Source organism: Astyanax mexicanus, chromosome 14 (genome assembly GCF_023375975.1).
Source record: "Astyanax mexicanus isolate ESR-SI-001 chromosome 14, AstMex3_surface, whole genome shotgun sequence".
Lineage (NCBI taxonomy): Eukaryota > Metazoa > Chordata > Actinopteri > Characiformes > Acestrorhamphidae > Astyanax > Astyanax mexicanus.
Genome location: NC_064421.1, coordinates 18,335,700 through 18,359,363, shown reverse-complemented (window position 1 = coordinate 18,359,363; position 23,664 = coordinate 18,335,700). Strand labels below are relative to the sequence as shown.

General features: G+C 41.7%; 1 protein-coding gene across 12 annotated transcripts in view; it reads left to right on the top strand.

Annotated features, from left to right (window-relative positions):
- Window positions 1-23,664, top strand: part of ctbp2a (C-terminal binding protein 2a) — a 65,467-nt gene that overhangs the window by 16,267 nt on the left and 25,536 nt on the right. For 3 of the 12 annotated variants that reach the window (XM_007251932.4, XM_007251931.4, XM_007251933.4), the window contains one exon: window positions 8,218-8,364. The exons of 2 other annotated variants lie outside the window; for them this stretch is intronic. In XM_007251932.4, coding sequence (XP_007251994.1) covers window positions 8,307-8,364 — 58 coding nt within the window. In that variant the 5' untranslated portion in view covers window positions 8,218-8,306. 7 more of the 12 variants (XM_007251930.4, XM_007251929.4, XM_049464113.1 and 4 more) reach the window with 6 other exon arrangements.

Genomic DNA, 23,664 nt, shown 5'->3' with positions numbered 1-23,664 from the left:
CAACAAGCCTCACAAGAACGCAGATCCTGAGAAGCCGAAATGAGACACCAAGATTGGGTCAAGAACCACCTGTGCCGGCCCAAGCAGCAGTACCAGCCCAAGCACTACCAACGCCAAGAATGCCAACGCTTAAAGAAACAGATGACGTTGAGCACTTTCTCACCATGTTTGAGCGGCTGGCTCAAGCAGCACAATGGCCGAGGGAGATATGGGCATTTCACTTGGTCCCGCTGTTAGAAGGCAGAGCAAGGGCAGCATATGTGGCCATGGACGGAGAAGACGCCTGTGAGTATGATAAGGTCAAAGAGGCCATACTGAAGAAGTATGAAATAAACAAAGAAACTTACAGACAGCGATTCCGGAGCAACACAGTGCGACAAGATGAAACCCCAAGAGAGCTCTTCACCAGACTGAAAGGTCTCTATATGAAGTGGATGACGCCGGAAGAGAAGTCAAAGGAGGACATTGGAAATGCCATTGTGCTCGAGCAGTACCTGAGGATGCTGAAACCAGAGCTGAGGAGCTGGATAACAGAGCGCAGTCCAACATCGGCAGACCGGGCTGTGGAGATGGCGGAGTCGTTTGTTGCTGCTAGACAAGCTGAGGGTGGATTCCGGTTCGGGAACTACTACGAGCAACGTCGTCAGACTTTTCCCAGTAAGTTTGGGGGTGGAGCTGGTAGTGGTCCTAAGCTGCAGTATACCAAAGTAGCCACACAGGGTAACTGGCGTGATGGCAAAAACAGTGATAAAGTCACAGTAAACAGTAGGCGTCTGGCTGAAGGATCGTTAAGGTGCTTTAACTGTGACCAGGTTGGCCACAAAGCAAATGTATACCCCAAGCTTGAGAGTAGCCACAACAGATTATGTTACGTTCCTAAAAAAGACACATGTAGTGAACAACTTGAAATCAATTCCGACAGCGTAGTACCTGTAAAAATAGGTGGGAAAAAATTCAAAGCCTTAATAGATACAGGTGCTAGCCAAACTATGATTTCCACAAGATGTTTACTAGACACAGTGCCAAACTACGCCGGAAAAATACTGGTAAAATGTATACACGGCGATGAGCAGGTTTACCCAACAGCTGAGGTCAGCATAGAAATCAGTGGGCAGGCTTATATCCTAAGAGTAGGGGTTATGCAGAGCTCACCGTATGCTGTAATTCTAGGTAGAGACATACCAATTTTGGTGGACCTCCTAGCGGAGCAACAAAATAGAGCAGATGTGCTGGTAGCAACTAGGCTACAAACTAAACAAGGAAAAGCTCAGGAAGAAGCAAAATCTTTGCTTAAAGAAATGCCATGTAGTGAAGTGGTAAGGACCAAGAAAACTAAACAACAAAAAAGACAGGACAAAGTAAAAGGCACAGTACTGGTCGAAAATCTAGAATGTCCAATTACCGGAACCGAAATTTTACCCAGCAATATAGCACAACTTCAGGGCCAGGACGAGTCACTTAAACCCCTGTTTGCAAAATGTACAAACAATAGTACAACAGGTAAAACTGACAGTGGTCTTCTTGTAAAAGAAAACATTCTTTACAGGGTAAAAGGTGATTATGAACAACTAGTGGTCCCAAAAACTCTGAGGCAGCAAGTAATTAAATTGGCACATTCAGAACCATGGGCAGGTCATTTAGGACATGCAAAAACCCTAAGCCGAATTGCGCGCAGGTTTTACTGGCCTAGTCAACATCAGGATGTAGCAGAGTATTGCAAAACGTGCCCCGAATGTCAACTAACATCACCATCAAAAAAGTCTGACAGAGTACCCATGATTAACCTACCCATAGTAGAAACACCTTTCTCACGTATAGCTATGGATATAGTTGGGCCGTTACCCAGAAGTCGAGCGGGTAACCGCTATATTTTGGTCATCTGCGACTATGCCACCCGCTATCCTGAAACATTCCCCCTGAGGAAGGTCAAAACACGGCAATTAGTTAATGCACTAATTCAACTAATCTCCAGGGTAGGCGTACCTAGGGAAATTCTGACCGATCAGGGCACCAATTTTACTTCCAAGCAGTTTAAGGAAGTGTTTGCACTACTAGGCATAAAGGGCATAAGGACCACACCATATCACCCCCAAACAGATGGTCTCGTTGAACGCTTCAACAAGACACTGAAAGGCATGCTGAAGAAGTTTGTGGCAGACACAGGGGCTGACTGGGATACATGGCTCCCATATCTTCTCTTCGCATACCGTGAAGTGCCACAAGCATCCACTGGGTTTTCCCCTTTCCAGTTGCTTTATGGGAGAGAAGTGAGAGGCCCACTTGATGTCCTGAAAGAAGCATGGGAGGGTGACAACACTGACCAGAAACTGAACTGCTTGTCTTACGTCCTAAAGATGAGGGAGAGAATGGCGTCATTGACGGAGATGGTTCGCGTGAACATGGAAAAGGCCCAGCAAAGACAAAAGACGGGGTACGACAGAGCAGCAAAGAACAGAGAACTGGTACCAGGAGAAAAAGCTCTTGTTCTGTTGCCCACGTCAGAATCAAGTCTTCTGGCCAAGTGGCAAGGGCCTTATGAGGTTCTGCGGCGAATTGGCCAGACGTCATATGAGCTGCTTCTCCCTGACAAGAAGAAGAAGAAACAGGTGTTTCACATCAACATGCTCAGGCAGTGGAGAGAGCCCAAGGGGGTTGTCACTGAGCAGATGTGGATAAGAGCTGTTGAGGATGAGGAAGAAACCAAAGAGCAGTACTTCCCAATGAAAGGTGGGAGCACTTCACCACTGGACTTGTCACACCTCAAGCCGAAGCAACGTCAGGAACTGGAACAAGTCATCCCTTCAGGTCTCTTCAGAGAAGAGCCAGGCAGGACCGACATCATGCAGCACAACATCCGTCTGCTGAAAGAAGACCCCATCAGACAGACGAACTGCAGGGTGCCAGCACGCCTGATTCCAGACCTAAAGAAGGAAGTGAAGACAATGCTGGAGCTGGGTGTGATCGAGCCATCAAGGAGCGAATGGTGTAGTCCTGTGGTGTTGGTCCCAAAAAAGGACGGTGGTCTTCGATTCTGCATAGACTTTACCAAGGTGAATGCTGTGTCGGCTTTTGACCCTTACCCTATGCCAAGAGCTGATGAACTGATAGAGAGGCTGGGTAGGGCAAAGTATCTGACAACTCTTGACTTGTGCAAGGGCTATTGGCAAGTCCCATTGGCACCAGCAGCAAAAGAACTGACGGCATTTCGCACACCCAGTGGGCTGTACCACTTTTCTGTCATGCCTTTTGGTCTGCACGGAGCAGCAGCAACCTTCCAGCGGCTGATGGATGAGGTTCTCAAAGACACAGACAACTTTGCAGCTGCATACATCGATGATGTTGTCGTCTTCAGTGCGACCTGGGCTGAGCATGTACAGCATGTGGGAGCGGTGCTGCGAAAGATTGCAGATGCTGGATTGACGGCCAACCCTGCCAAATGTCATCTTGCACAGGGTGAAGTTTCATACCTGGGTTACATCCTAGGGGGTGGAGTCATTCGTCCTCAAGTGAGCAAGATTGAAGCAGTCAAAGCATGTCCTGCACCGAACACTAAAAGGAGGGTGAGGTCTTTCCTGGGTCTGATTGGATGGTACCGCCGGTTCATACCAAACTTCTCCAGTAGGGCAGCAGTGCTAACTGACCTGGTGAAGAAAGACAAGCCTCAAAGGGTGAAGTGGACAGAGGAATGCGAGACAGCTTTTCAAGATCTGAAATCTTGTTTGTGCCGCGAACCGATTCTGTGCAGTCCGGATTTTGAGAAGCCCTTCCTGGTGCAGACAGATGCGTCCGGTAGTGGACTGGGTGCAGTACTACTTCAAGGGGAGGAAGAGGACAGGAAGCCGGTCCTCTACATCAGTAGGAAGCTGTTCCCCAGGGAAATTAATTATTCCACTGTCGAAAAGGAAGCATTAGCAGTGAAGTGGGCACTGGACTCGCTGCGATATTACTTAATGGGTGCTGACTTCACGCTAGAGACTGACCACAGAGCACTGCAGTGGATGCAGAAGATGAAAGACAGCAATGCAAGGATTACGCGGTGGTATTTATCCTTGCAATCTTTCAAGTTCCGTGTGAGGTACCGCAAAGGGAACCAAAACGTGACAGCTGATTTCCTCTCTCGTCGCTCAGAAGAGTGACGATCTTAAGGGGGGGGGTGTGTGATGAGGTAAGAAGTCTCCCTCATCACCAAAGCTGTTGCCAGAGTTTTAATATTCTGTAAAGACAATTGTTTTAACAAACACAGGGAGATACTTACCTGAGAAGGGGGTTCCAAAGGACTGGCAGCCATTACAGTTCCTCTTCTTGTACTAGCCAGAAGGGCCCATGGCAGTGCAGGAGAGAGGGGAGCTGGAGTGAAGAACCTGAAAAAGAAAAAGACTAAGTTAATTAAAAGGAATACTTACCGGTAGATGTTGTGATGAAATGGCCATTTTAAACCTGTGTGAGAATATGTGCACATTGTAGAAAATGTTAATGTTTGTATGCATTTAATTAGGATGTTTTAACCCACCTGCTGAGATTTGGTTTAGCCCGGGGCGGGGCTTCCAGTATTTAAAGGGGCAGTAAGTTAGAGTGGGGGGGCCTTTTTTTCTCATTGTGTAACTGACTGCTGAAGAGTTAGTAGTGATGGCAAACCGAGGCTTTCTGAAGCACTGAAGCCTTTTTCCTAATTGTATCGAAAAAAGGTTCATTACTCGGAGCTTCATAACACAGTGGACATCAGCGGCACCTGGTGGGCAAAACCTGAAAGTGCTTTGTGTATTTAAAGGACGAGGGGCGTTTTTTTTTTGTCTTTTTACAGTTTTTAAACCTGTTCCAGTGCATTTACATGACATTTGAGGTTTAAATAAAAACTGAAAAAAGGAAATGGAAGAATACTTTGATGTCTGGATAATTTAATGCATTATATTAAAAGACATAACTGTAATATATTTTTAATTAATATATAATACACTTAGAATGTACCTTGATAAGGCACACTGGAGAAACTACACTTGTAATTCTAATTGCATTCACATTGTTGCTTTTTTCCCTTCACCATGTTATTAATCTGTTAATATACCAAATTTTAAAATTATATTATTCACTATTATTCACATCTTTCCAAGCAGGGTTTGTAACATGTTTACATGTATCACTAGTCCATTGCCTATTTTTCCATAGGCAAGGCTCATGTAGATATGCTGCATGGGGGATATGGAAGAATTTGATGAAAGAAATGTATGCTCATAAAGGTGAAGGTGCTTGTGTAAGGGGCAGGGGGCACATATTTAATGGACGTGGTTATGTACATGTGTAATTTAGTTTTTATTTAGGAATAAAAAATTTTCCACAGTGCTGGGGTTCAGTTGGTTATTTCAAAATATGTTGTCATAAGGCAACACTTTTACTGGATGTATGCCATGACAGTACACACATTGAACTATGAGGATATATATATATATATATATACATAATTATTGTACACTCTTACAGAACTAATAAAATGCCATATGTCTAAAAGGCATAGTTTTCTTTCAAAGTTTATATTTTCTAAATAATAATTTTCTACCTTATTTGATTGCAAAAGTTCAAAGTGTTCCCAAACTTCAGAACGGCCTCTTTTTCTTACTGGTTCCATTCTAATATTTTATTATCTACTATCTATATCTTATCTATCTATCTAAATATGATCTATCTATATCTATCTATCTATCTATCTATCTATCTATCTATCTATCTATCTATCTATCTATCTATCTATCTATCTATCTATCTATCTATCTATCTATCTATCTATCTATCTATCTATCTATCTATCTATCTATCTATCTATCTATCTATCTATCTATCTATCTATCTATCTATCTATCTATCTCTCTCTCTCTCTCTCTCTCTCTCTCTCTCTCTCTCTCTCTCTCTCTCTCTCTCTCTCTCTCTCTCTCTCTCTCTCTCTCTCTCTCTCTGTCTCTCTGTCTCTCTCTGTCTGTCTCTGTCTGTCTCTGTCTGTCTCTGTCTGTCTCTGTCTGTCTCTGTCTGTCTCTGTCTGTCTCTGTCTCTCTCTCTCTCTAGCTCTCTGTCTCTGTATCTGTATCTCCGCTAACAACCCTCGAACTGCGCGCCAGGATTTGCCGCTTTTGAATCTTTCCCTGAAGCAGTCACGTGGTTGTGTGCCGAAATGAAGCTTCGGACGTCATTGGTCACGTGATCTTTGTAGAACGAATCAAGCATCGGCTCAGTGATTCGAACCAATGCGTGTCGTTTTTTCAACACACGCCTCGAAGCTTCAGGTTCAAGGGTAGCATCACTAAGAGTTAGTAAGCTCAGTGAAGTACTGTCCTGAAGCCTAGGCACAGTATTTATTTGTAGGACTGCTGTTCAATGCTAATTTGCATTATAGTCCTTTAATTTGCATTGTATTTTTTAATTCTTTATTTTCCTTTTTTCTTTAATTACACTTTTTTTGAATAAATTCTGCACTTTGAACTTACCTGGAGGTATCCTTTGATCTTGGTGTGGTGGATTCCGATCTCCTACCTTGGCGCTTTCCACACGTAAATCCCTAAGTTCCCCTGGCTTCACACACCTTCCAGTGGAGAACTCTTACAGTGTGTGTGTGTGTGTGTGTGTGTGTGTGTGTGTGTGTGTGTGTGTGTGTGTGTGTGTGTGTGTGTGAGTGTGTGAGTGTGTGAGTGTGTGAGTGTGTGAGTGTGTGAGTGTGAGAGTGTGTGAGTGTGTGAGTGTGAGTGTGAGAGTGTGTGAGTGGGTGAGTGGGTGAGTGGGTGAGTGTGTGGGTGAGCAAGAGAGAGAGAGCTTAGCATTGAATTTGTTTCTGATCCATTTATTCATTCATCAGACACTCCTTACTTTTCAGTGAGAAAACCGGATCTTTTTTTACAAAGACCTTATTTATATATATTTTTAAATGACTCAGCACTAATGCTTTTATGCAGTGAACTGAAAAAAGGGGCAGGTTTCTCAGGAGTAACAAGTCTAATGTGACCTAAGGTGCTTTCATTCCTAAGACTCTGGAAGTGCAACAAAGGTTCAAAGCTTTAATATTGATCCGGAAAGTTCTGCTTTCACACTGTGGTTTAGTGTGTGCACTAAAGAATTTTTGCTTTTGCTAATTTCTGTCATCACTGACATGGGCTGCAGCTCTCTTTACCTTATATGAGGATTGTAGCCTCTGGGGTCCTGAGAAGTGGTGAGAGTTATGCTAATTAAGGCTGTTTGCGCTGCAAATTGTGTGGAGAAACATGCCTGTTTTATACTTGACACATCACAGCAGAGCCTTTAGATCCGAACATTATCTGAGTTGTTCTTTCAGTGAATCATGTGGATTTGTTATACAGTCAGCAAGTTTTTAACAAGACGATGCAAAACCAAATACTGAATACTGTCACTGTACACAAAGAGAAGTCAGTTTTCGGCACAACACACAACACTTTTTTTTCTTTTTCTGTTGTTTAATAGGTAAAAATTACCTTCCTCAACTTTTTAACATTTGATTCTTAAAATCTGAATCATACAAAAAAGTTTTTTTTTTTTTGCACTTAAAAACAAACTAAACCGTGATCCAGACCAAGTTCACCTCTTTGAGTCAGACCAAATGCCGATCCATTGCTTTGGACTGTGTTCTGAAGCACTTTTCACACTTACTGTTTTTTGTTTAGATCAATAAAGGGAGGTGTGAAAACACCTTGACAAGTAATAGAAGTACATCAGTTAGCACAATGAATAGAGACTGCATGCCTATATCAACCCACAGATGCCTTAATCTATGCTAGATTTACTCATGTCATTTCCGAGAATGTTATCTGTAAAAAAAAAAAAAAAAAAAAAAAAAGAAGGCAGACCTTTTACAAGACTCCAAAATTAATGCAGGACTGCTGCTTTTATGGCTGTTTTATAGCTTTGTTGTTTTATTGTCACTTTGATTAATTGATGCAGTGAGGTAAACACAAATATAGAAAGGATTAAATATAATCTAGATATTTCCTAATGTAATACTGAGCATAAAGAGAAGAGGCTTATTTATTGTCTTTAAATCTTAAAGTATTTGAATCTCACAGAGTTGGTGAGGTCATGCTGGAACAGGGATATAGCTCCCTCTTGTGGAAAGGATTAATTAGTACAGTTGTCCTTTTGGCCTGTAGTGTTCAGTGAGAAAGCAAAACAGACTGTTTGAACTGAACTAATCTGCTCAATGAGACCCACCTGTGTGTGCATGTGCAGGTGCGCGGTGACGGTATGCGCTGCAGCAGACTGAGGGGGCAGTAGTATTCTGAGGCTTGGCCCTGTGTACAGCTGGCTACAGCATCAAGATGGCATTGATTGACAAACACAAAGTCAAACGACAAAGGATCGACAGAATCTGTGAAGGTAAGGTTATACACATTTTTTTTAAATGATGGTGTTTGTATTATTTGCAGTGCAAATATCCCTCTATTGTAGGCACACAATCTACATGTCAACATATTTGTGCACACAGCTTAAAATAAATGCATCCAGCTTTTTTAAGTTGCGTACATTACTGACACAAATATGCAAACACACAGACAGTTATTTTCTAGTCCCTATAGAATAGGACTCACTGAGGTAGATTCACATGTACAGCTTAGCAACTATGCCTAATGCCAGGTTTGTGGTAGAGGGGTGTAAAGCCCCCTCAGCTTTGAGCTGTGGAGCAGGGGAACTGTGTTCTCCACCTTACTCTCAATGCTTTTGGGTTGAGTTGGAGAGTTGTGGGTGAGGTAGTGATTGTCCAATATCCTGAAATCACTGCTGATTTTTTCACTGATTTACAGTCAAATCTTCACAGCAATGCTCCCAAATCTAGTAGAGAACCTTCCATGGACAATACAGACAGTCACTCCACACAAGCAGGACATTCTTTTTGTTACCTTGTTTAAAAAAAAAAAAAAGAACAGGGAATGAACAGTTGTCCCAATACTTTTGTCCATATAGTGTTGGTTGAGATTAGGCCTGTCATAATAACTATTTAATTTAATTGCATAATAATGCATTTACAGTCTTTTAAAGAGAATGTGCTAACTAAATAAGAGTGAAATTAAGAGGGTTGGAAATCATACGGCATCTCACAGTATATCACATCACAATATGTTGCCCATGATAATTATATGATTTTGTAATTTTTTTAATATTCCATATAGAAAAACAATTCTCTATGATACTTCATGATACTACGTCTGTGCTACTGAAGAGAATAAAATAAATAAGCAAATGCCAGGAATTATGGCTTTATTTGCTTCAATTTCACAGAATTTGATAACCAGTTTCAGACAAAGTACAACAAATTGCATAGTTTAGCTTTCTCACATCTCTTTCACACAAACACTGCCTGCAACTCTTTCAACTGTACCATTATTCCAATGTTGTAAAACAGCCAAAAACTGCCATAAATTAGAACAGTTCTGCTGCTGTTAAGATATCTAGGTTAAACACACACTATGGTGCACAAAATATTTTAAAACTAGCTTACAGAAAAAAAAAATAATGCAAAATAAAATATCAAGTTAACATGCTATATGCCATCTACTTAAGACAGTTCTTCCAGACCAGTAGATCTGGTCAATCATCTTTCTACAAAATGTGCTCTTAAAATAGACAAGCACACAAACTAATAAACTAATTAACAAGCCCTTTTTAAGTGAGGTGAGTGTTTTGAACAGAGGGGAAAACACTAGTACATGTATGGTAATGAGACTCCAGAAGCAGGATTGAGAACGGCTCTAGCTCTAGCCCTTCATCAGTGGTCAGTTTCTGACCACAGGACCGCTGTTCTGTTGGCTCAACTTTTGGTTGGCAGACAGCCTTAATCCAGCGGTGATGCTAAAGTGTTTAAAACCTCAGCTTAGCCACTGTGTTTAATACAGTCTACTGTAATGCTACAGTGTGGGTATACCTACTACTGAGAATGGACAGACCCCAGACCAAACAATATTTAGTCAGCAGTAGACCCAAGGTTGTCCCTCTTCACTGGGATGTGTGGGGGTGCTGTTATACTGTGCAACAAATGAGCTACAGTTTGTACTTTTAATGCTTACATTTAATTAGTAGTATTTATAAATAGCGAAGGGACCAGATGTTCTAATATGTGTCATCATTGTGGAAAATAGTGTGTACTCCATTCTAAAAACACTTCCTTGGTCATGCGGTGCTGCTAATGGCGCTGATACAACAACTACTATGAACATTGTGATATGGGTACAGCAAACTTAGTCTACATCTGCTCGTTCACACAAAGAAATAAAGAATTAGAATTTAACAGAGCTAGTAAAATACTCTAAAAGTGAGTGCAACAGAATGCTTGCTACAAATAACCAGATTAATCCAGAATTAATTAATTCTGAAAGGAGGCCTCATCACAATTCAAATCTGGAATCTGTGTATCTGATGATAAAATGGCCTATAACTATGGATACTCGGTAAGTGGGTCTAATAAACTGGTGCTTCTGTGTAAGTAAGTGTATGTATCTGTGTGTGCTTCTTACAGTATTTTTCTGACCTTTTCTGCTGTTCTTTATGTAGTAATGAGACCGTAAACTGCTAAACACATGACATAGAGACACACACTTGCCAACTGGAACCTCTGGGAGTGTTTTCCATCCACTTCAGTGAAAGACTATAATGGTTTGGCTCATCTTAACTGCCTGATATTATGACCGTATAAACTGTATACTTTGACCACTGATCCTCCCTCTGTAAGTAGTGGATGAGGTCTGATTTGGCAGCCTCCGTTTTCCCCTTTCCACAGAACAATTAGGGCTGCAGTTCGGAAACAAGGCAGAGGGAATGTGCCTCGAGAGACTCGAGCACTGCTTCACCACTGGCAGGAAAGTCCAGCGAGATTTATTTAGTTTAAACATGTAAAAGAGTAAGACGTAGCAACAAATCACGCATCGTGAAACAAATCTGGTCCTCACGCAAGGACCAGATTTGTTTGCGGGAACAAGCAGCAGAGCTTGAGCTGAGTTGAGTCTGGGTGTAGGTCTGCTAAAGTAAGTGGTTATACGTCTGAAATGATGTCCACATTAGAGCCCGCAGGACAGAAATCTGCTACCACACAGAGCGGTGAAGAATAAAGACTTGCAGAGAGAAGGCAGGCTTGCTACAAAAACAAGTCCCCACTTTTGTGCTTAATTACAATGGAAAGTGATCTCATCTACATTTGATTGTGGCAAACAGACCCAGAGGGGGTTGCGGTTGCCAAAAAAGCCTGACCGTGAGAAAAAAACCCTGAGTGCAGAAAAGCAGAGTCGATTAATTCAGCAGTGTGCTTTATCCATCAGAAAGACATGATCCAGAGCAGTTTATTGAGTGAGAGAGAATGAGCTAGCGGGTTTGCTTTAAAGGCTGTCCTTTATTCTGTTCTTTTTTTATTTCAGTTCAAATGTATTGTTGTTGAATCAGTACAGCGCAATGAAAAGCTTACTAATTGGAATCTCAAGCAACATTTATGGTGTGGTTTAATTAAAAAACTAGTCATTTAACTCATAATCATGGAAAACAAATTAGCAATTCGAAGAACCTTTTAACTAGCCCAATGACCATTTTTAGTACACACCTACAAAAAGTTGAGCTAGGGCTGCAACAATTCGTTGATATTATCGACAATGTTGAATAATAAAAAAGTGTCAACTACAAATTTCTGTATCAACTAATCGTTAATGTGTAAGTGCTGGGGACAGAAATACAGTGGAGGAGGAGTAAGGGCTGCTTACTCACTCTGTTCACACTCTGTACACTGGTCTCCAAAAGTGACTTACACAACAAATTACATAATTAATTACTAAGTATCAGATCTTTTTCATTACACATCTAAATGTAGTTTGGGCACTTTAGTCCCATATTCAGCTGTTCCTTTTTTTTTTTTTTTTTTTTTGAGGCAATAAAAAAAAGCTAGGAACAGGACCCATACACATACGAAGCAAAGGTGGAAGGCATTGACTACCAATATAATCATTAGTTGCAGCTCTGTTGTACAGATGCGCTTAGTGCTGTTTGTGAAGGTCCTTATAGAAGTGTGTTCACTTGGCACACTTCTGCAGCTGCTGGGCCGTTAAGTTCCGTCAAGTAAGACCAGGCTCTAGGGTTGTGCCATATCGTATCGTACACGATAATATCGTAATTTTTTTAAAATATCGTGAACGATATTATACCCTGGAATATCGTGCCATATCACCCACCCCATTTCCCATTATATATCTACTAGAGACAGATTAAATCTATCTAGTATCATTTATTTTACTTTAATCCTGGATATATGGAGATATTTGGAGTGCATTATTATTAGTATCCTGCCATTCTGAATCATTGACTTCTGTTACAAATCTGATAAAATTATTGTATTTTTTTTTATATTTCTCTTGTGCAATATCATATCGTATGTAATAATAAAATTTTATTTTTTAATTTGTTGCAGTAGTGTTTTCTTAAAATAAATTTTAAATTCAACGTTTTGTCATATCGCCAAGAGTATCGTTATCGCGAAAATACCATGAAATATCGTGATATTATTTTAGGGCCATATCTCCCACCCCTACCAGGCACCGATGCACACTTACTTAATTTCTTTCCTTTTGGCTAATGCACTAATGCGCAGATCTCCACACCCATTTAGCTTCCCCATTAGCACGTTGACTCCTGTTCACTCATGCCATAACCCGCAAGCTGATTGGCTCTTTTTGCTGAAGGTTGGGGCTTTATTTGTATACTGACGCAGTGTTGTGAATGAATGGAGAATGGCATGCCTAAATGTACCAGTGTGCAGTTTGTAATGTAAATGTAGCCAAGTAAAATTAGTAGCAAACAAATTGCAAATACAGTTTTGCAGCACATTTTACATTTTCCTATGACTTTAAGAGGCGCCATAATTTATGTGCAAGTTGGGAGCAAAAATTGCTATTCAAGTTGTATAGTGTATGGGTGTATTTGTGTGCGCGCATACACACACACACAAATCAATTTTGAAATGACTTTGTGTGAAGATTGCCGTTCCCTCTTCATGCTGTAAATTCCATTCTGATGCTGAATATCTCAGTAGCAGAAGAGAAGCACAGTAGTGCTGAAGTAAAGCCTCCTGAAATTGAGTGTCCTCCTTGATGAGGTGAAGCGTGAATACCGCACTACATCACTATTCAGTTCACACAACTTGAGGATTAACATTATTGGATTTTATTTGGAGTGTGCATGAGAGGGAGGAAGTAATTTCAGAGAACTGTAATTGTAATTCAAATTGATGGTGGCTAGGAAACCTTTGTAGAACATTAAACTGACAGTCATGCTCAGAAATATGCCACATAATACTTTTTAACTAAGTATTTATTTAACCAGGCAAACCATTATTACCATTTTAAGTACATTGAGTCTTTATGATAGATTATTAAATTACATTACATAAATATTACAAATAATCTTAAATAATAAATTGTGCCTAATTGTTTTCAATTATGAAAAGTATGGTATTAATGAAGCCAGCACTTGTGATCTAACAATCCCTCTTTTATATTCATGTTAACTGAGTTTTCTGTATCTGAGGTTTCACTTTTTAAGGCTCATTTATTCTAAACATTAGATACAATTACTGACCTGGCCTTCTGTCCTTACTCCAAATTAATTTGTATCGTATTTGTGCACATTCTCTGAAAGCCTATAGAAACAGAGGGAATAGAGCAGTAACACTGGAAATCTTAGGGGCAGTGTAGCCAATAAACTTAATTCATAGGGCTAGACATCTTAAATATTAATATATTCAGAAGTAATTTATCGAATATGGATTGTAATAATTTGTATGTTAATCAGGTTACCAGCCCTGTACAACAATGTAATCTAGTGCAGTTTGCTGAGAGTGCAATTGTTTTATACTTATTATTAGAAAATATCTAGATATTTAGGCATTTAGTGTTTAAATATCGATAGCATGATGTGTGATTGGTGTTTAAAATACTAATACTTTAACATTATACTTTTAATGTTACATTTTTTGTGTCATAATGTATTGTGTATATAATCATATCTTTTGAAAATATTAAAATATGAGTAAAATATTAGTTTTTGGTCATATTGCCTTGCTTTACTAAAATATGAACTCAAGGAAGAAAAAACTCTTACAGAAAAGCTTGTAGTAGATCCTTTTGAATTTAATGGCGTTTATACCACTGCCTCTTTAGATTTTTTTTATAGTAGATTATCACAATCACCTCCACTGTCACTTTTGTTTGTTTTCTTGTCAGAAATGTGACTGATCTGCCTGCAGTAAAGATTATATAGTTTGAACTGGATGTACATTTTTTTTTTGTGGCTAAGGGAGAATAAATGAGCCTTTATTTGTTGATTTCTGTACCACAGAAGGACATTTTTTTGTAAGTCATTAAACTACAACATGCATAGGCCTACTGGATAGATGAGGCTCACTAAGACTGAATGTCTCCAAGGTTATTAGTCCCACTAGATTAGTTACATTGCTCAGACATGTAATTGACTGCTTGCTTATTTTCTTTCTTTCACTCTGTTTCTCTTTAATTGCCATCCCTCTCTCTCTCTCTCCCTTTCCCACTGCATGCTCCTGAAAGTTTTCCAGAGAGAAAATCTCATTTGTCACAGTCTTTTTCTTTGTTCTGCCCCCATGGTGATACTGAGAGACGTGTGGTTTTTCTCAATTCTGCGAAATTCTGTCTAATTGTGTAACTGTTCAGCTTTTATAAACAGACAGCTAACATCCAGTGAAGTTCATTACTGCTGCGTTCCCGTCTCCACCTCTGCTTGGGTCTGATCACATCAAACTGGATCAGGCTATTTTATCATTAAGTAGAAACGGAAGTACTTTGGCAATCTCCCAAATAACCAATGAAAAACTGGTAAGCAATTCCATACAGTATACTGGTGCATACACCTGCAGCTTAATATGCTGAAATTAGTATGTGTTTAAAGGATCTTCTTGGAGATTTAAAACATATCTTTGTCTAAATACGGCAGTGTGAATGTGAGCACTGGTCGTACTCATTTAAAACAGAATTGTCTATATATACATGCTTAAGGTTATTAAAAAGGTTATCCTGCTTTTATTGGAGTAACTGTCGCTTCTGTCTGGAGAAAAAACTGTATGATTTGTAAGATTTTGGAACACAATTGTCAGGATTTAGTTGCATTCTGTAATAAGAGCATTACTGAGGCCAGGATGTTTGATCCTTAATTCCCCAAATCATTACAGAAGTATTGGATGGAGCACAATCATTCCAGAGAACCCAGTTCTGCTGCTCCTCAGCTCACTGTTGGGGGGGGGGGCTTTATACTCCTATAGCCCATGTTAGCATTGTGCATGCAGTCAATAGGTTCACAGTTGTCTGCACTAAGGTTTTGCATTAATTTTTCAAATGTTTACAAATGTTTCACATGTGTATATTGAGCAAGTAACTGAGGAGAAAAACACTTGAAGTGATAATGGTGGACTGCCTTGTAGGAAAGCTGCCATCCCTGATACTGCCAGCCTCATGCTTAACAGTTGAAATGAGCTTCTTATGTGGAAAGAACGTGTTTTTGTTGTTGTAACTTAACATTTCATTTAATTCTTTTACATATAAGTTCTGTTTGTCGGTAACAGCCTGCCCGGATTGAGTTACTTCAACACATGGATTGCTGCATTTGTAGAATGTGGCTGTTACGCAGCTTCGGCTCTACATTTTGAACACATCACCATGATGTTAGTGTCACCTCGGTGCTGAGAATGACCCACGATCCAAAGATGCAGAGAACAGAAGGACTACAATGTACTTTTATAAGTACTCCTGTATGCTCAGTGGAGCTGAAAAAAAGGTGTAGAAACATGGCGTCGTAATGTTATGCTTGATCAAAGTATAAAGACGAGTTAATTTATATCTGGTCTACCACTTTCCATTCTTATTCCCTCGTGTAATTAATAGTTTAATAATGCATGCTTTTATGTTAACTGAGTATGAAAGGTGTTTCAGGGTCTGTACAAAAAACTGTTATAAAGAAGAGTTGGCTGGGAGTATAAAAGTTACAACATAAGAGGGTTATGACATTGCAAAGCAATGTGTATTTTATAGGCTATTCTGCCTTTAGTTACATTCATTAGTCTTTTTTGGTTCTGGTCTTGGTCCATTGGTAATTAATTAGTCTTCAGAGAAGAAAGAAACAATGCAATTATTTAATAATGACACATAATACTTAATAGGATGATGTTGGCATATTTAATATACAGAATATTTACTTCAGATGTGACCTAAAAGAAGTCTAGTCTTGTCACATAACTGAATCGTGCAGCCGTGCCAGTTCTTTGCAGTTGCATGACTCTGCACGCATTGCTGGCCCAGTCACCGGATTATTGTTCAATCAGGATTTGATGTTTTCTGACAGCGCTGTACGACTTAGCACGGGTGCATTAGGTTTGTTTTAATTTCACTGGTCTGCCACATTGTCCCGCCCCTCGGGGTCCCGGGAAAGCCGTCCTGCTCAATGCCCATGGGACAGAAATTCGACAGAGCTCTTCAATTATCCACCACCAGTAGGTGTGTCCTGTTATGAAGGGTGGCATCATCAACTTCATCATCGATCCGTTTCATCGCTGTGTAAGTAAGACTTGCAATAAGCATGAGTTAATGTGTGTTTGTGACATCATCGGGGGGGCAGTGGATTTAAGCGGGCTTTATTTAGTCTGTAATCCCTCATAGCAATCGGAGCGAGTAAAATGTCCCAGAGTAGGAGCGGATCAACTGTGCTGGATTAACACAAGCCCCTGCCTACCCTGCACCAACCCTCCCCCTGAAAATTTGCCCTTCCTCCCTGTTTTTTGCTTTCTTTCTGTCCTGTCGTCCGTTCACGGTTGTCGCTTTTCATTTCCACAATGGAGTAGTCAGGCTGCCGTTACCTTCAGCCACTGTGTGCGAGAGCGATTGGTGTCTTCTTTCCATTCTACAACACCAACAGCAGTACTCCCCAGATTAATTATTCAGCGTTCGTCTAACAAGAAGAGCTACCTGATAACCAGACCAAACCACCCCCAAAGAAAGAAGAGGGAGAAATTACAGGTAGAACTGGTGGAAGAGTATATGTGCATCTTTTTTTTGTTTTAACATCTTGTTTTAACATCCCTCTCACTACTTTGACGTAACTAGGTGGCTAAAGAGCTAAAACAGAACTCTATCCTCTCTGCAGATTTTTTTTTTCCTAGAGTGGCGTAGCTTTGTTGCTGATGTTGATCTCCAGTAAGCAGTTGCCGATTGGCCGCTCCCAGAGCTGGGACACACTTGGTGGGAATGAGGGTCAGTGGGACCGCAGCGAGAGCATTTATGAGCAGCAGGCCAGGATGGCTGGTCGACGGAATTCCTTGTCCTATGGAGGTGATGCAGGAGGAGTTTGGTATGAAGCAGCCCCTGGGGTGCGTCCACCTGACCTGGATATGAAACGGGAGCCGTACTCTTACCAGGAATCACTTTATAATCAAACCTACTTGGATCGGCCAGATCCTCGCAACATAAGAAAGAGTTCTGTACCTGAGCTGAACAGTCACTATGAACGACCACCTGTGGCCCACCGTGGTTCTTTGCCCCCACCGGATTTTTACCAGCAAGATCCTGGCATAGTTCCTAGGCCACCAGATGCATTTTATCGTGGAGAACAACCTCATCTGCTCAATAGATCAGCTTCTCATTATGGACTGATGGGAGGAACTCGGCCACCGTGGGAACAGAACCAAGGTGGGAGGTCTGGTCCTCCTGTCCCTACTCCTGTCCAACCTCCTCCACCCTCTACTACTCACGAAATTGCCCGCATGTACAGGGAACCATCTCTCCCTGGACCTCCACCTGCTACCCCTGTATCAAAGATGATGGCAGATGGGCAGCGCATTCCAAGTCGGGCACCTTCTCCTGCGCGCTATGGCATGGAGCCAACATCTCCCCGCTATGCTGTTGAGCCACCAGCTTCTCTTCCAGGGCACTCGGTGTATACTGATATTAATGGGAGACCCCTGGATCAGTCTGCAGCCACCTGCCTAGTGGTCGATCCAGCTGCTCAGGGGATGGACGGGACTGCCAGAGGTATGGTCATTCGTCAGGAAAGCCCTTCACCATACACTATACAACAGCAAGCACCACAACAAACTCAACAGCAGTTGCAGCAGCAAATGCAGCAGGTTCAGCCACTCAACCAATTGCAACAGGCTCAGGCAGTACAGCAGGTGCAGCCAGTTCAACAAGTACAGCAAATGCAGCCAGTTCAGCAAATGCAACAAATGCAGCCAGTTCAGCCAATGCAACAAATGCAGCCAGTTCAGCAAGTGCAACAAATGCCACCTGGTCAACAAATGCAGCAAATGCCTCCTGTGCAACAAGTGCAGCAAGCACTGCCTGCACCAGTTCAACAAGTGCAACCTGTGGCAATTCAAAATCCTGTCTACAATCCTAACCCTGTCCAACCAGCTCCCGTCCCAGCGTCTACCCCAGGCATGGCTGCTGTCCCTACGCAGTTACCTCCTCAGTTCCCTTCTCAACCTGCTATTCCTGCTCCTCCTTCTTCAGTCCCTCAAACCCCATCAGTTCCTCTGGACCCTAAGAGGACAGCAGACCCAGAATTTTTGGCTTTTCTACGCAACGAAGGTCTATCTGAGAGCACAATCACCTCTCTGCTCCAACAAGGCTTCGATTCCACTGCAATGTTGGCTGTTATGGAAGAGAATGACGTTCGCTCTGTTGCACCCAATTTAGGACAGGCACGTGTTCTTTCTCGCGTGGCACTCGGCTGCAAACGTCCACCGGACGTACCTCCTGCCACCCCCCAGCACCCTAGCGCTCCAGTCCGTGGCCGGTCTAACAGCTTCAGTCATCGCAGTGACATATACATGCACCAGCAAGCGCCAATGACTCCCGGCATTGACTCTCAGTATATGCAGCCTCCCGCCAACCTTGTGCCGAGCATGTCACCCAGGATGGGCGAAGTAATGGGGCGCAGGCCGAGCAGTGCTCCCTCCCAGCAGCTTCTGGAGACAAGCAGCTACCCTGGAATCAGGACACCAGGGGCATTTAGCGGTGCCATGGTCCCTGTGCAACCACGTCCAATGTCTGCCTACACTCCTCAAGCTGGTTTGCACATGCCCTCGATGACTGCAATGTCCCAGCAAGTATCTCTTCCATCACACATGCCAGGAATCTCACCACACATTTCTGGCTTGCCACAGCATATGCAAACTTTGCCGACATCAATTCACGGCATGCCACAGCAGATGCCAGCTCTAGCTGCAGTGCCACAGGCAATGGCTGTGCCTGCTCTGCCTCCCCAGCAAGCCCCTAAGGCCTACTCCACCAACTACACAGTGCCCATGGAGCTGATGAAGAGGGATCGAAGCTTAGCCACCATGACACCCATGGCCAGTCCACACCCAAGCCCACATTTAATGCGAAAGGCTGGATCGGCACCTCATGAGAGCGCCCTGGTTCCTGTAGGTGCTATAGCAGGTCAGAGTCCTAGCCTTGCCAATCAGAAGCTCAGCCGGCGCACTGGACCTCCAGTTATCGTCTCCACTATGGCGTCACCTGACACAAGTAAATCAAAGCCTTCTACCCAATGTTCCCTCATCCCTCACCTCTTTCTCCCTCCTTTACTCCTTCTGCTTACCTATTGTGTGATTGTTTGAGAAAGGAAAAGTACTTTGAGCATGATTTGCATAACAATAATGTCCGTTCTGTACTATATTATTATATAGAGTGCACAATAGTAACTTGAAATTTGGTTATATCTTCTATTGCTCCTATTTTTAATGAAGATTGAATCACGCATCGATTTGCAGAAAATGGAGCATGAAGAGCTTGCAGAGGTCTAAATTGATGCGTGTTAGAATTTGGTTATGTACTCCACATGTAAATGGTTCTCAGATTTCCCTGAATCTCGTTCTGTCCCCTTAATTAAAACCAGACTGCTTTAAGCTTATGCCCTACAGGTTTCTGCACGACCAATGACTGAACTGGTTCACTCTTTTTGTACTGTATCGCAGTGCAGTGGCCTTTCTTTCAGGTTGCTTAATCATGTTGTTGTAGCATTAGTCATTTGCTATAACCCTCCACACAACCTTCAGGGTGTCAGCGACTGTCAGAGCGTGTTGTGTTGTTTTGGTCTTTACAGGCCTTTGATTAGTGCAGCTCTGTTGTGAATGTGTGAAGTCCGGTAGAGATATATTGAAGTCAGTTGTAGTAAGGATGTCTGTGCTTACAATATTTCATTTCATTACCTTAAGGACGACCTAGAAGAGTGCCTGTCCCAGATACAATTCTGAGGCGAACTGTCACTTTGAGCACAGCTGAAGCTAATCTGTAGTGATTTAGGGTCAGCAGATGATGTGCAGTGATGGTTCACTTTGAGTTGAAGCTCTTTTATGTAGTTTGAACAGTTGAATAGATAGCAGTATATTCAAATCGAAACGTTTCGATTCACGGCTGTATGTTTTGAGGAACATCAAGTGTTATGTAGGGCATGTTGTAGAGCTGGGAGAGGTTTACAGTGTAGTGTTTCAAGGCTCTCTTTAATCCCACTCATGCTGTTGATGTAACAGAGCTCTTTCACCCTGCAGGCCATGTATCGGATGTGAAATGGCCATGTTGGGGGGGAGGGGCCCAAGAATAGTAAGTGGAACTGAAGCTGCAATAGAGTTGTAGTGTCAAACGCCCAATAGGAAATTAAACAGCATATCAGCATTGTAAAACAGACTAATCTGACTCTAATTATTGTAATCAGAGCGATGGCATATTACAAAGGGGCGCCACTTGAGAGGAAGATGGAAAAGAGATGTACAGGAAAGCCAATATATGAGAGCTTGGCAATCAGTTGGTGTTGTGAAGGAAAGCAGAATTGTGCACTCCTCTTGTTTATGTCAAAGATCTTGTTGTGATCACACTGTTTGTGTTAGTACAGTATTGTTGTATAGTGCAAATTAGAGAAATTCTATAGAACTCATGTGACTTACTGTGTGGTGTGGTTTGTTTTCTGTTTGAATCAGTAATTGGTTTGAACAGTCACACTGAGAGCTTTGTGGCTTTTTTTCTCTGTAAGCTGTGTAATGAGGAAAAAATGATAGCATGCTAATCCTAAAGTCTTCTTTTTACAATGCTCTGCATTACACAGCTTCCTCTCAGTCTCTGAAAATTTATCCAATGACTTTATCCACTTCTTTTTAATTGTTCTCTCCCTCTCTCTCGCTCGCTCGCTCTTGCTCTCTCACTTTGGGCTCATCATCGTTAATGACTTTAGACAGCTCTCATCTCGTGTAATAAAACTGTTACTCTGCTCTCTCCGCTGCGGGTTATGTCAGACTCCTGATTATACTGGCTTTTTGCCTTAGTGTCAGAGTGGATCACTCTGTGAGACAAGCATGGATTAAAAACAAAAACTGTAAATACTTGAAGTCAATTTAACATGATTTAGGCTGTATTTATAACATTAGGGTGAGTGAGTATCTAAATAAGCCACTTAAAACATTAGTGTGATTTGGAACACCTGCCATTACAAAAGACATTTTCAGTATTCTGTGCTGTGTAAATTTGAGTATGGTTTGTTTTTAGTTTGGTAATGTGCCCACATTATTAGGTCAGGCAAATAATGAGGGCGAGTGAGACATTGTATATAAGTGGGTCACTTTTTTACTATTTGTTTATGCTTAAAAATGAAAGTGATATCAAACCAAAAAATTAATCAAGCAAAAAAAATCCATTTATTACAGTAGATTTTTATTTTGGTAATGTGCCCTCATTTATTTTCAATTAACTCCTAAATCAAAACCACGCTTCCTCTTTACCAGTAAAAACCCTCCATATGCTAATCCAGAATACCCCTCAGGACTAATAGTCTCCATATATGGAGATGTGGGACTGCCTTTGGCTCAAGTCTCTATTTTTCCAGTAAGAGAGGATTATGTAGTCATGGCGATGGATGTCGCAGTCGGACCACACCAGAGCAGCCCAGGTCAGCTATGTGTGTGTACGTGTGTGCATTCTAAATCCATTTGCAATACCTTACACCTACTGTTCAGGATTAGTTAGATGAAATGCTTGATGGAATATTTGAAGGTCACTTGTGCTTTTGAAAGCTCCGTTGGTTATAGAAATGCTCAGCAGAGAAAGGCTGTAAGGCTGTGTGCTTTTACAGCAAGTGATCTGTAGGAGGAGGGATTACTCTTTTCGAGGTTAGAAGGATGACACTGGAATTGAAGCTGGTGGTGTCTGGCTGCAGTCAGATCAGGGCTTTTAGAGAGTGTGGACTGTATATCATGTAGAGTTTCTGTTGCTCAAACTGAACTGAATTGTGAGGAGATTTGAATTGATATTGTTTGTAGTGTGTATACACCAACATGCCAAAAAACATGGGACAGTCGTGGGAACTAGTATTCTGTCTAGCTTCCATGGGACATGGCGAAAAAAGACTGATGCACTGATCTGTGGGATATGTTTATGGGGCTTTATTCTGTCACGTATTCCTGATGTGACACTGTGGATTGAGGAATGCTTAATCTCCACACAACTCTAGTGTGTTTTGTTTGAAATAAAATCTTTACTCAATACTATCAATCCTCTTTCTAACTCTAATAATTCATGTATTCATGATGCATTTTGCAAACTAAGCATGCTGTCCAGTGTTTAGCCTAACTTACAAGAGAACACCTCAAAACTTTATACAGGTGACATCTGATCAGTTTGCATACTCTGCTATCCCATGAAATTTGGCATTTTCATCAGTGTATACCTGTGTGTGTGTGTGGACAGAAACTACTGGCTTAAAGAGTGGAGGAGTGGAAGCAGTTAACTTGTAATTTATTCTGAATGTTCAGCGTGGTCTACATGTTCAGTTCTGCTTGGACTGTTTTTCTTTTGGCTTTAAGCTGTGGATAATTTCTGTTTTTTTGGGTTTCTGTAAGGATATTACTTTGGGTTCATGCCTGTTGTGCTCCATTGCTGTGCAAATGCATCCCCAGTGCTTTCCTTTACCAAGTATTGGAGCCAGATTTAAAGGAAGTTGTGAGCAAGGCCCATTTGCCTGTTGCTGCCTGTGTACTTCTAGCCACAGAACTGACTTGGGAATCTTTCAGCCTAAGAGACTGTCTACCTCAATCTACCACAACATAGACGAAAATAAAAGAATAAATTAAGAAATCAATAGGGAGGAAAAGGGTGGAGGAAGCCAGAGAGTTAAAAAGAAAGCTGGGCACAGTCAGTAAAAGTGGATCCAGTAGCCATATGTTCAGCTCGCCTCATTCACCACTGTGGTTTTGGAAATAAAGGGGGAGGGGAGAAAGAGAAGAGGGGGGAAAAAAGAGATGGAGAGAAGAAGAGGGATTACTGACATAAAATCCCACCAGCCATCTGTGCTGGGTTGGGCTTGATGGGCAGGGTGGGTCACTGTACGTAATCCAGCAGAACTGAATGAAGAGAATATAATCTCCATTTGGAAATTATGCTGGCAGACAGAGAACGACAGAGGATGACCCTCTTACTCTTTCTCACACACATTCACTCTCTCTTCTTTTCTCTCTGACCCTCCTTCTCTTCTCTCTGACTGTTGGATGTCCCGGGACTATGTCCAGTTATTGGTGTGTGTAATGAGGATTAGCTGATGGTTTGGAATTGTGTTAGTTATTAGTCCATCAGGCATTTACTTGTG